Source organism: Capra hircus, chromosome 3, assembly GCF_001704415.2.
Source record: "Capra hircus breed San Clemente chromosome 3, ASM170441v1, whole genome shotgun sequence".
Lineage (NCBI taxonomy): Eukaryota > Metazoa > Chordata > Mammalia > Artiodactyla > Bovidae > Capra > Capra hircus.
The window spans coordinates 91,010,074-91,023,429 of record NC_030810.1 but is presented as its reverse complement, the minus strand read 5'-3'; the positions used below and the strand labels follow the sequence as shown (position 1 = coordinate 91,023,429).

The 13,356-nt window shown below is 38.8% G+C and overlaps 2 protein-coding genes across 2 annotated transcripts in view; both read left to right on the top strand.

The window, feature by feature from the left end:
* PTPN22 (protein tyrosine phosphatase, non-receptor type 22) overlaps positions 1 to 5,992 on the top strand; it is a 58,745-nt gene extending 52,753 nt beyond the window's left edge. The window contains exons 20-21 of the mRNA XM_013962523.2: positions 2,429 to 2,506; positions 4,736 to 5,992. Coding sequence (XP_013817977.1) covers positions 2,429 to 2,506; positions 4,736 to 4,800 — 143 coding nt within the window. The 3' untranslated portion in view covers positions 4,801 to 5,992. The remainder of the gene's footprint in view (positions 1 to 2,428; positions 2,507 to 4,735) is intronic.
* The window catches only part of RSBN1 (round spermatid basic protein 1), a 43,158-nt gene continuing 36,732 nt past the window's right edge, over positions 6,931 to 13,356 (top strand). The window contains exon 1 of the mRNA XM_005677865.3: positions 6,931 to 7,693. Within this exon, the coding sequence (XP_005677922.3) occupies positions 6,988 to 7,693 (706 nt within the window). The 5' untranslated portion in view covers positions 6,931 to 6,987. The remainder of the gene's footprint in view (positions 7,694 to 13,356) is intronic.

Sequence of the window (13,356 nt, the reverse complement as noted above, 5' to 3'; positions counted from 1 at the left end):
TGAAAGTGTTAGTTGCTTAGTCGTGTCCAACTCTTTTCAATCTCATGGACTGTAGCCAGGCTCCTCTGTCCATGGGATTCTCTAGGCAAGAGTGGGTTCCCTTCTCCAGTAGAGCTTCCTGCCCCAGGGATCAAACCTGGATCTCCTGCATTGCAGGCAAATTCAGGAAAGCATGATTGGAAAATAGAGTCTTTCTTCTGAAGTCAGTCAAAAGAGAATTCAAACATTTCAAGAGCAAATTATAGTAGAAAACCTAAGAAATAAAATGGCAAAAAGCAAAAACATACGTAAATTGAATAGTTAGCCAAAGATTGATTTGATTAGCTTAGCTTACGAAACATTGTTTTCTACAATGTGGGAGACCTGGGTTCAATCCCTGGGTCAGGAATATCCCCTGGAGAAGGAAATGGCAACCCACGCCAGTACTCTTGCCTGGAAAATCCCATGGACAGAGAAGCCTGGTAGGCTACAATCCATGGGGTTGCAGAGAGTTGGACATGACTGAGTGACCTCACTTTCATGAAACATCATTTTCTTTCTCTTAAAAAAAGCAGAAAATAAACCCTTATAGGTCATGTTAATGACCCAAAAGGAAGTCACAGAAGAGTTTTAGACAGATATGTTACAAAATCTGTTTTTTGAAAAGATCTATGGCTGCTGGTGACAAGAGTTGAAGATGTCAGCTATGACATCCAATGCTACTTTTGGTGGGAAACTTTAGTTGCTGAGAAATCCTTTACTTACAAGCAACAGAAAACCCAACTTGAGCTAGTTTAAGTAGAAAAGAGGAATTTATTGACTTATGACCAAGAGTTCAAATGATATAGTTAGGGCCTAATCTCTTATTCCATATCTCCCAACTTTGTTTCTGTCTGTTAGAATACTCAGGCAGGCTTTTACCATGTGATTTCAGGCTTATAATGAAAAAAATGAGCTCCTTCCTGGTTGCTCAAGCCACAGCTTGATGGATGACTAGTGTTGTTAGGCCTGCTTGTCTTGGCTAAACCTAAACCAGTTATCGCCAGTATACTTAATGCTTGGATTAAGAGGATAGTGTCATGCCTAATATTTAACAATTGTTACCCATGGACGCTGACCAATAGAGATTGAGGTCAGATCCAAACAACTGGTGACCATGGCAAAGTACCAACTGACAGCCCTGGTCATAAGGCAGCTCTCTGATCTATGGGTAGATCAGCGCCACAAGAGATATGGGAGGTGAACACTGGAAAGCGGTGACTTCTTAAAGTAAAATTCAATTATCAGAAGAAGGAATTAATGCTGGGCAGGAAGCATTAAAGTATCCATGACTAGCTATAAGCAAAATAGTAGTTCACTATATATATGCAAAACTTTTGTCTCCAGTTATAAAATGCCAGTTTTCCCTTTTGGGACGATTGTTTTCTTTCTGAAGGATGTATACAACTCAGCTCATGTACAATAGGGGATGATAGCTATCTTCTGAACTTTCTCACCTTCACCCACTTGTTATCCATGCCTCTATCATCAGTGGCTAGCCTAATTCTTAGCACTAGTAGGTGTTCAATAAATATTTTACTTGAATCTGACTGAAATTCATGATATAACTCTAGTGATTCATACTGATGTAGCTCCAGGAAGTGTGAGGGCTTTCTAGAATTTTTTGTATGTAAAAACATATATGCAGTCCTCACACTATATTCTGATAATGATGAGAACAAAAAAAGGTGTATATTTAGCAATTTCTCCCCAATTATGTACTGTTTCCTAGAAAGTTCATACAAGCCTGAAATTATCTTTTTTTGGTGATAAGACAGTACTTGTGCAAAATATGAACCATGTTTTCATTGGATTGTTTTCAGAATTGTGTAGATATTGATATATGAATATATTAAGGTGATAGGAAGAGAAATGTATTTTTAAGCCTGCCTATATGGAGCTAAAATAGCAAAACAAAGCAACATAACAGTGCTTTTTGTAAGATTCTGGACCTAACTATAAACATCCATAATAGGAAAAATGTTGGTTGGAAAGTGAATAAAGATATTCCAGAGTAGAGGATGGTGGAAGAAAAACTACAGACTTGCCATGGATGAGCTAATGTGGAGAACAAATTATTTAAAAATGTACTTAAGAGTGATCAGAATGCAAAGTAAGATGCAGTTGAAAACCAAAACGTAAACCCCGTAAAAAGTAGATTCACAATAAAATAGATCATATTCTTGAATCTTTTGGTGATTCTCTTTAGGGTTGGGTTTACCATATGATGTTTGCAAAGAAAACTTAAAAAAATGAGAAAATTATAATATGAACTCATTTGTAAGCATTTATATTTTGTCACATGTGTTTATCTAGAAGTATTAATTTGTTGGAAACGTTTAATCTCAACAATTATGTGGTCTGAGTCTATATTCATCCTTTCCCTTACAATTTTTTCTTTTGATTCTAGGTGTCTGTAATTCGTCCCCACCAAACAAGCCTGCACAGACTGTTCAGTCAAATAACTCCAGCTCCTTTTTGAATTTTGGTATGTGTGTTACTTTCCAGTAGAGTTCATTTGCAGTATAAGAGATAGAACATTAACATGATTTAAGGTTACATGTATAAGTCCTTATGTTTATATTCTTTTTCATGCCATTTATCTTTTTATTTTCAGCTCCTCCTACATGTTACATAGGCCTGAATTGCCTAGCATATGTGGAAAATAAAACTAGGTATCAAATGATCATGTTGGCATGTAATAAATGAATGTGAAAGCCACATGCAGAAATTCTGAAATACTATTAATACTCTAATTCATATCTAAGCAAAGTTATAAGAAATATTCAAGTGTGATGAAAAGAACAGATGATGCTACTATCTAATCTTATTAAAACTCATTCGACAGTGGAAGGTAAAGCACAATTCTGAGAGTTTAAAGGAACTGTTTGCCCAGTTGCTCTTTAATATAAACTATAAATTTAAAATAATTTTATATTAAGCATCTACTATTTATATAACATGAATTCATACTATTTAAGGTAGTATTATATATACTATATAGTTTTTTTGTAAGATATATAGTAAATGGTATAGGATATTACTACTAAAAATTATTAACCAAAAAACAGAACCCCTGAAAAGGTCTGGGGGACCTACAGTAGTCCCAAGGACCACCCCCTGAGGAATTGTTGCTCCATGGTATTGTCCTTATCTGAATGATCAAAACTGTTGCAGCCACATTCTTACTATAGGTGGCGAGAAGAGAGAAAAATGTTGAAGAGGTGTGGCCTCCTCTTCAGGACTTACGGCACTATCCTAGAAGAGGCAACATTATGCTATACATGTGCTACATCCAAACTATAAAAGACACCCGGAAAATGCAATAACACTGGGCAGATAAGTTTCCCATATACTAATCTATTCCTCAAGAAGAAACAAAGAAAAATTTGGGTGGACAGGTAGCAATTTCTACCACAATTGGGGTTATGGTCCCTATTTCACCAAGGCAAAGTGTTTAACTAGAATCTCTGGATCTGTTTCTTATGTTTTAAAATTTTTACTTGGATTACATTAACTCTAAGGTTTAATATGTTATATTTAGAAAAAAGTTATTATTCTTATTAAATCATTTAGTTATAAAGTTCATATAGGATATTCTATAACCTATGAAAAAAGCACCAAACTTTGCCTGAAACATAAATGTTCCTTGCTTTCTTCTTTTCTCTCAATCAGACACACCACTTGAATAGCTCATGGCCTGTCTAATTTTACAACAAGGGCTTAATGAAGAGCTGACTCACTGGAAAAGACCCTGATGCTAGGAAAGATTGAGGATGGGAGGAGAAGGGGGTGATAGAGCATGAGATGGTTGGATGGTATCACCAATTCAAAGGACATCAGTTTGAGCAAGCTCTGGGAGACAGTGAAGGAAGGGGAAGCCTGGCTTGCTGCAGTCAACCAGGTGGCAAAGAGTCAGATATGAATTAGCTACTGAAAGCAACAATGGGCTGAGTTGCTCTGTGGCATGTGGGATCTTCCCGGATCAGGGATAGAACCCATGTCTCCTGCATTGGCAGGCAGATTCCTTACCACTGAGCCACCAGGGAAGCCCTCCATCAATTGTCTTATTGTCATATACCAGCAACTATTTATACAGCATTTACATTATATAAGGTATTATAAGTAATCTAGAGATGATGCCATTCCTTTCTCCAGGGGATCTTCCCGACCCAGGGATCAAACATGGGTCTCCTGCATTGCAGGCAGTGCTGTATTATATATTTGAAAGCTGTTAAAAATCTTAAATCAAAGAGAAAAATCTTAAAAACTCATCAAACAAACAAGATGGTGATGATGTGAGGGGATGGAGGTGTCAAACTTAATGAGCTAATCATTTCACAACATTTATGTGTATCAAATCATATACCTTAAATGTACATATGTCACAAGTAAACACACATATGTCAAGATTATCTCAATATTGGAGAAAAAATACTGATCACTAAAGGCTATTATAACCATCTAATTATTACCATTATTAAATTTTTAAGTGTTCCACAAATGTAAGGTGCTATTAGAATTCTATTGTCATCATTTAAGCACTAATGTAATTACTAGAATGCTTTTATAATCCATTACTAAATTGATCAAAGATGCTAACCTTTTAGGGGAAAAAAATTCCTTATATTTCCACATATATCAATACATTCAAAAGAAAAAGTGTTCATTTCTATATAAGAGATCTTTTTTCATTTAGTTTTATTTTTGTTCCCAGGTTTTGCAAATCGTTTTTCAAAACCCAAAGGACCAAGGAAACCACCATCAACTTGGAAAATTTAAAACAGCTTTGGAATATTGCCTGCAAGTGAATCTGCAAATAAAACTAATAGAATACTGCTAGCTAAAATAAGTGTATATTCGTAATATCAACCATGAAGATATGGTAATAATGTTAACAGCTTTAAAAGAAGACCCATATGCAAATAAGTGTCAGAAGTTCTACATTTCATCTCATTTACATTGGGTTGGAAAGCACAAACAGGAGTTTGTCATTTAAACTTATGTACAGAGAATGCTGTATGAGAAAGTTTTAGAATGGACTTATTTTTCCTTTTTAGAAGTTATCTTTATTCTACTTTACCTTTCTACCTAAATATAAACTTAAAAGATTTGTAAAAATTTGAGAAGTTACTATAAAAAGTGTTTTGAAAAATCTTACCTTGTGGTTGCAGTACAAAATTACTGCTTGTGAAAACGATTAATTCTTCAGAGTTACTTCTGCCTAAATGCAGTACACATCTTTTTCCAAGTGTTGTGGGAAACAAAGTAGTGAGAAAAGAAGTTACACCTAAAGAGAATAAAATATATACTTAATGACAGTAATCAGGCTTTTGTTTGGATATACCAAATAATAAGATGTTCAATTCCTGAAAAGCTTTAGCCAAAGCTGTTCAATTACCAAATCTAGAAAAATAGCAGAAAAATCAACAAAATAGCAGGGTGGGAAGTGGGAGGGAGGTTCAAGAGGGAAGCGACCCTGCTTACCTATGGCTGATTCATGTTGATGTAAGGAAGAAACAAACACAATACTGTAAAGCAATTATCCTTCAATCAAAAATAAAGACAAAACAGAACAAAAAGCAGCTGTATAAACATGCTTTGTTTATACAGTAGCATGTTTTCATTTCAAAGGTCCTGTAAAACGTGCAACTTATATCCAACTAACCAGAGGTACTACTAGCTAAAATTTTCTCTATATTATTATGGATTTGCCTTAAGAAAGTTGATCTTTCAAATCTAATTGTATATAACAAACAAGTTAGTGGGTGATTGTTACAAAGGATTCCCCCTTGACTAATAATGATTTCACTTAAAAAGTTTATAGCTTTACGAAAATGAAATACATAGTCATTTGTTCTTCAATATTATTCATTAGGAACCCCAATGAAGACACACATTAGATGAAATATTACCTTTTTATTGTGTAGTGTACTGTATACAAGAGGTGCTCAATAAACTTTCTGGTTTTTAAACTAACTTTATAGTGTTCACTGAGCTGAATACTTCATGATACTACTGGTATCAAACCACAGTGATTTTATCTTGAGTAGTTTATTGTAATCAATTACTTCCAAATATCTTTATCAAGGCGGTAAAATTGTAACGTGACGATCAAATTGTAAATAAATTTCCGATCAAATTGTAAATAAACTTCCGGGCAGAAAACTTGGTGAGTAGTGATGATTTCTGGAGCGTGCTATGGTAGACACACTTCTCAAATTTATGCAGCCGTATATTTACGATTTGAAAAAATCTTGAGAAATTTCAAAACATACTTTTCCATCTAGGATTTTTTCGCAACTGCAGGAACGGATTTAAATAATAGATAGACTCTACCTTTCCAGGCACTAGAGGGGCTGTGACTCGATGGAGAGGTGGGCGGCGCTCAGCAGGCTCCCAGGCAATTCTTGCACCTGCCTTGTCGCGCCTGTGCTTGTAACCATAGCAATTACTGCCCAGGAAGAGGTTCAGAAATGTCTGATTTGCAGCTCCATTCTATCTTAAAGCAAAATCGCCCTCATTTGCTATGTTACTACGTTCCCTTTTCCTCTGCATCTCATCGCTTGTCCAGGGTTGTAAAAGGCCGGAGATTCTTTTACCTCACAAAGGTTATGAGAGGAATAGCAAACTGAAAAGTAACTATGGAGACCACCTACTCCGTGTAAAATGACGAAGGGGCACACGGAGACGATAATGGGAACGCGCCTACAGACTTCGAAAGCTATTAACATTGTTTCGGCCGTTAAGGCGGTTGGCGGCAACTCTCCGCCCAGCGGCGGTTGCGTCGCAGCCCGAAGCGTGACTCGGCGCACGCTCTCTTTCTGCTCCTCGGCTCGACGAGCCAGCTACGCGGTGGGGGCGCGGGGAACTACCGCTCCCGTGAGGCTCTGCGCGGCCTTGGGTACTTTACAATAGAGCTCGGTCGGAGGGGCCTGCGGAGAAGCGCCGGGAAGTGCCGCTTCCGGCATGTTCAGCTCTGGACGAAGAATGGCCGAGAAGTGGAGGGTGGGGGAGAGACTCCAATGCCCAGCGGGCCGTGCGCGGGCGGCGCTTGCGCGATACGCGGACGGGGGGGCGGTCGGGCCATTTAAATGTGTGTTTGTGGGTGAAATGGCTGCGCAGGTCGGAGCGGTGCGCGTAGTACGGGCGGTGGCGGCGCAGGAGGAGGCGGACAAAGACGGGAAGGAGAAACCCCACGCTGGGGTCTCGCCGCGGGGAGTTAAGCGGCAGCGCCGAGCGAGCAGCGGGGGGTCTCAGGAGAAGAGAGGGCGGCCGAGCCAGGACCCCCCTCTCGCTCCCCCTCACCGGCGGCGTCGCAGCCGCCAACATCCCGGGCCGCTGCCGCCAACGAATGCAGCCCCAACCGTCCCAGGCCCTGTTGAGCCTCTGCTCCTGCCGCCTCCGCCGCCACCTTCGCTGGCACCCGCCGGACCCGCTGTCGCTGCCCCGCTCCCGGCCCCGGGCACCTCGGCCCTCTTCACCTTCTCGCCCCTGACGGTGAGCGCAGCCGGGCCCAAGCATAAGGGCCACAAGGAGCGGCACAAGCACCATCACCACCGCGGCTCTGATGGTGACCCCGGCCCCTGCGCTCCGGGAGAGCTCAAGCACAAGGACAAGCAGGAAAACGGCGAGAGGACAGGAGGGGTGCCTCTCCTCAAGGCCCCCAAGAGAGGTGAGAGCAGCCGAACTGCCCCGAGCTCGGGCTCTATCTGGGTCTCTCTCTGTTTCGATATCCCGCCCCTTTAATCCTGAAAGACGCCTGCCCTCCGCTTACCTCCTGCTGCTCTACTCCCCTAAGCCCACTGGGGTGGACCCTGGATTTCCGTCCGTCGACACGGTCTGACCTACTTGAAGCTTCTTGCTTCGAGGCCGAGCTGTCAGTTACTAACCCCCTTACCATTCCCCCCTCCCGGAGCCTTTACGTTTGTTTTCAAAATCGTCAGGGTTTCCGCGCCGCGCGATCCTTGGCATGGGATAGTATGTGGGGTATTAAAAACTGTCTGAAGTAAAGGCTTGTCGCTAAAACACCCCCCCCACCCCGTTTTCCTTGATGGAAAGCTCCACAAAATTAACGAGTATGGTTTGGGGCTATTAAGGAGTTTGAATTTTTACCGAGATTAATTAGCTCGACTCACAGGTTGCCTTAGCTTCTGAAAGATGAGATATCAAACACAGTTTATCTTGTGTGTGTTTTTTTTAATGTGGAGGTAAAAATCGTTTTTAATTTTCAGGAAAGGGTTTTCTCTCTTCTTTGATCATTGAAAATAGTACCAGCCGAGCCTCTGAAAAGTGGAAATGTTCAGTAGGCGATAGTAGAGACAAGAATTCCAGTTGCATTTTAATTAACCTGGCACAACAAATTGAGAATTTATTTCCAGTAGACTTACTAAAGTCAAGAATATAATCCAGAAGATGTAGGACTCTACTAAGTGAGTGTGGGTTCTAGAGAAATTAGATTCACAAAAATTGCTGTTTTCCTATTCGAAAGTACCTGTAGCATTTATTTTCATTCTCTTTGGTAGAGGGAGGCGGGGGCGCGGATAAGAATTTTGACTATGCCATGTATTTGTACTTTGTAGGTGATTTTATGTAATTTCTTAGCATTATCTTCTGAAGAGTTTAAAATACTTATGTGTTCTTAGTACTGGGGCAGTTGAGTTATGTGTTAATGAACTAGTCTTTCAGTCTCAGGTTGGGTGAGTTTTGGCTTTCTTACACATATTTGGTCTTAACCTAGGGCTAATTAGTTTGTTTTGTGATGGTGCAGTTTGTTGCAGATTACTGCTCAGTAAGTTTTTATTGAACTGAATTAAATTTTTCTTCCTTTGTTGGTATCTGAGTCTTATTCTGAGGAATAGAACTTGTGCCAGATGGACAGGAGTGCCAGTTTCCACCACCAGTATACAATAATCTTGCTCTGTTTTATTTTTACCTTTATTTTTCACTTTTTCATTTCATATGTGTATGTATTTTTGTGGGTTTTAATTGTATAGAGCCAGAGGGAATCTTAGAGATCATCCAAATCAAATTTGTTTTGTAGAAGAATGAAAACCCAGGCCTAAAGTAGCGAAGAGACTTGTCTAATCTAGTCACAGTTAATTAGTAACAAGTAAAAAATCATTGGCATAATAGAGAGTAGAACCTAGATCTCCTGAATCCTAGTTCAAGCTTCATCGTCTAGCTGCATGGTGTTGCTTTCTCATATTGCTATTCATTTTTTCCAGTTCTTTGCTTACCTTTTCCCTGTTCTTTGGCGTCAGAATGGCAGTAACCAGTTCCATTTAGAATTTCTGACATCGCCTCCTGTTATGGGGGGAAGCAGCAAATGCATGTATAATAATTCACAGTGTGTGTCTCTGAAAATTGTAGAGGCCGTGTCTTAGAAAACAAACAAAAACAAACCTTTAACCCAGTGCTGCCTCCCAGAACTTTTTTCCAGTGATAAAAATGTTTTGCATAAATGTGTTGCCCAGTGTGGTAATGATTAGTATGTGGCCCTTCAAACAAATCTTGAAGCCTTGGCTCGTGTGACTGAGGAACTGAATTTTTAATTTTATTTAATTCTAATTATTTTTTAATTAAGTAGTTCCTTTCAGCTAGTGGCTACCACACTGTACAGTGCAGCTCCAAGCATATGTGGTTTTCCAGTGTGTGAAGAAGGAAAAGTGTGTTATAGTGAGGTCATTTAAACATTTTAACTTTAAAAAAAATTGAGATGTAACTGATCTATATAACATTATATTATTTTTAAGTATACAAAGTAATGGTTCAGTATTTGTGTACATTGCAAAATGATCACCACAATAACTGTAGTTTAAACAATTTGACTTTTGAATGAGACTTGGGTTATGTGTTCTGGAGGGAAAGGTTCCCTGTTCAGATATATTGGGGGAAAAACCAATACAGTAGCCTTCTAGATACAAGACACACACTGGCATTTTAAAAGTTCTGAGAATCTTACAGAAAATAAACTGGTTTAACCTTTGTTTAATCCAGGCTTTTGCACAACACTTTGATGAATACCTTTTGTTTTCCCACTGAATATCTTTATACTTGGTATAGTGATATGCTGGAGGCATGCCTCTGGAATCCATCTGAGTGTAAATCATGGCTCTACCACTTACTGTGTGACTATGGACAAATTACCTTAAGCTACCTCAGTTTCAGTTTTCTTATCTGTAAAATAAGGTTGAAGTATTTCTTTTGTAAGATTGTTTGTAGCTTAAGTGAGGCACTATGTGGAAAGCACTTAAAACAATGTCTGGCTGTTACTAGGTACTGTTAAAGCTGCTTTTTGTTATTTTGTCATGCTTGGTCCTTGAAACAACTCTAAGGTTAATAAGGAGAGTTGCTCGACCCTTGTTATTTATAGAACTATATCTTCCCTTATCCTCAGATTTTCGGGAACTCTTTTAACTTATTTTGAGATAATTAATATATTCACAGGAAATGGCAAAAATAAAATAGGGAGGTCCTTACCCTACACTAATTTCCTCCAGAGGTTACATCTTACATAACTATTATATAATATCAACACCAGAAAAATTAACATCGTTACAATGGTGTGCCTATACTTTTGTGCTGTTTTAACAGTTGTAGATTAGTTTAACCACCACTGCAGTCAAGGTACAGGACTATTCCATGACCACAAAAATCCCCCTTGTGCTCTGTCTTTGTAATATTAGAACTTACTGTGTCTCCTCACCTTCCCCAATCCCTGGAAACCACTAATTTGTTCTCCATGTCTATAATTTTGTCATTCTGAGAATGTTACATAAATGGAATATATAGTGTGCAATTTTTTGAGATTTTTTTCCACCCAGCATGTCCTTGAGATCTATTCAAGTTGTATGTATCAGTAGCTCACTTATTTTCATTGCTGAGTAGTGTTGTATGGTATGGATATGCCACAGCTTAACTAGTGACTTGTTGAAGGACATTTTGGTTGTTTCCAATTTGGCCATTTTGAACAAGGCTTCTGTGAACTTCATGTTCAGGTTTTTGTGTAAACGTGAATTTTCATTTCTCTGTGAATGTAGTTGCTGGCAAATGCATGTTTAGGTTTTATTTTTCGAAGATATGGCCAAACTATTTCTTGAAATATCTGTACCATTTTACATTCCCACAGCAGTGTATGAGAGGTCTATTTTCTCTGCATCCTTGCCAGTATATGGTATTGTTACTATTTTTATTTTACTGTTTTAGTATGTGTAATGATACCGCATCATGGACTGAAATTGCATCTCTCCAATGGTTAGTGATATTTAACATCTTTCCATGCCATCATTTGCTGTCCATATAGTCTCATCAGTAAAATGTCTCTTTATGTCTTCTTCCCATTTTCTAATTTATTACTATTTTTTTGGCTTTTTTATTATTGAGTTTTGAGAATTCTTCATGTATTACAGATTTGTATATTCTCAGAATAATGGTTTGCAAATATTTTCTCCCACTCTGTTATTTGTCTTTGCGTCCTCTTAACAGTGTCTTTCAGAGAGCAAATATTTTTAATTTTATTTCAGTTAATGTATTGATTTTCTTTTATGGATTATGCTTTTGGTGTCACATCTAAGGTCCCAAGACCTCGGTCCCAAAGATTTTCTTCTACTGGTTTTCCAAAAGTTTTTTTTAATTTCAACTTTTACATTTGAATCCCTGATCCATTTAAGTTAATTTTGTATAATACGTGTGGTTTAGGTCAAGGTTCGTTTTTTTTGGCCTATGATATCTAATTGCTCCAGCACCTTTTGCTGAAAAGACTCTGCTTCCTTCATTGAATTACTTCTGTACCTTTGTCAAAAATCAATTCCACTGCTTATTTTTGTATAACCTGTGAGCTGAGAATGTTTTTATATGTTAATTGGCTGCGAAAAATGTATGACATGTGAAAATCATATGAAATTGAAGTTCAGTGTCCAGAAATAAAATCTTATTGGAACACCACTCTTCTCATTCAGATGTATTGTATACATTCAGAGTTGTTGCACTGTAGCAGTATAGGCAGTAGTTGGGACAGACAATATGACCTGCAAACTTACTCTGGCTCTTTGTAGAAGTTTGCTGATCTCTGAAGAAGGCCATTCAGCTAAGAGACACGTTTCTACATACCAGCTGAACAGTACTCAATCCAAATTCGTGTATGAGTTAATTATGAATTTTGACTCAGACATTTGGAGTTGCTCAAGCTCCCGAGGTGGTCCTAGTGTAAAGAATCTCTGTAATGCAGGAGGCATAAGGTTCAATCCTTAGGTTGGGAAGATCCCTTGAAGAACGAAATGGCAACCCACTCCAGTATTCTTGCCTGGAGCATCCCCATGGACAGAGGAGCCTGGGTGGGCTACAGTCCATGGGGTCGCAAAGAGTCAGACATGACTGAAAGACTAAGCACAGCCCAGCACAGCACATACAGAGAACTGATATAAATAGATAATCTCATTTATCAGAGCAATACCTTCAGGGACTGATATATTTCTTTACTTACCTAGAGAAAGATGAAGAAGCCTTCAAGGACATATTTACATAACCTTAATAATGTTATTTTTGTGATTATGCAGAATTATCATGTAGTGGGCACTCAGTAAAATATTTTTTGACTGTGTGATGCTCCATTTATTGGAGGTTCTTCCAGGCCATCTCAGGTCTGTTGATTGTAGTTAGATACTTTCAATTTTATCATCTAGGGAGAATAGATCTAGGGAGAACAGGGAGAGAGAAGGCAGAAAGAAGAATTTTGGGGTCAGACAGGTAAGAGTTTAAATTTATTTTGTCACCTGTTCCCTTTGTGACTTAAGTAACTTGGTCTTCCCACGTGGCACAGGAAACGCAGGAGAGGTGGGTTTGATCCTTGGGTGGGGAAGATCCCTGAAGAAGAAAACGGCAACCCACCTCAGTATTCTGGCCTGGAAAATTCCTTGCACAGAGGAGCCTGGCAGCTACAGTCCATGGGGTCACAGAGTCAAACACGACTGAGCGTACACACGCAGAAGTAACATATCTTGTCTCAAGCTCTGTTTTCTTCTCTGTAAAAAGAATTTATGTATCTCCTTCACTGGATTGGAGATTAAAATGAGATAAACACACATGATCCCTAGCAGACACTTAATGAATAATAGTTTTCTTCCCTCTTTCAGATATATCTCCCCTTTTTATGTGATTCTCTGTGGCTCACCCCTAGCTCTAGTTTTGATATCCCAGAATTATGACCAGTTATTTCAAGGAATGTAATAAAATATTATTATGAAAGTGATAAAGGTGTTGAGAGGACTTACTGTGTGTCAGATACTATAATGAGGGCTTTATATTCATTGTCTCATTTAATTCTTACATAACTCTGAA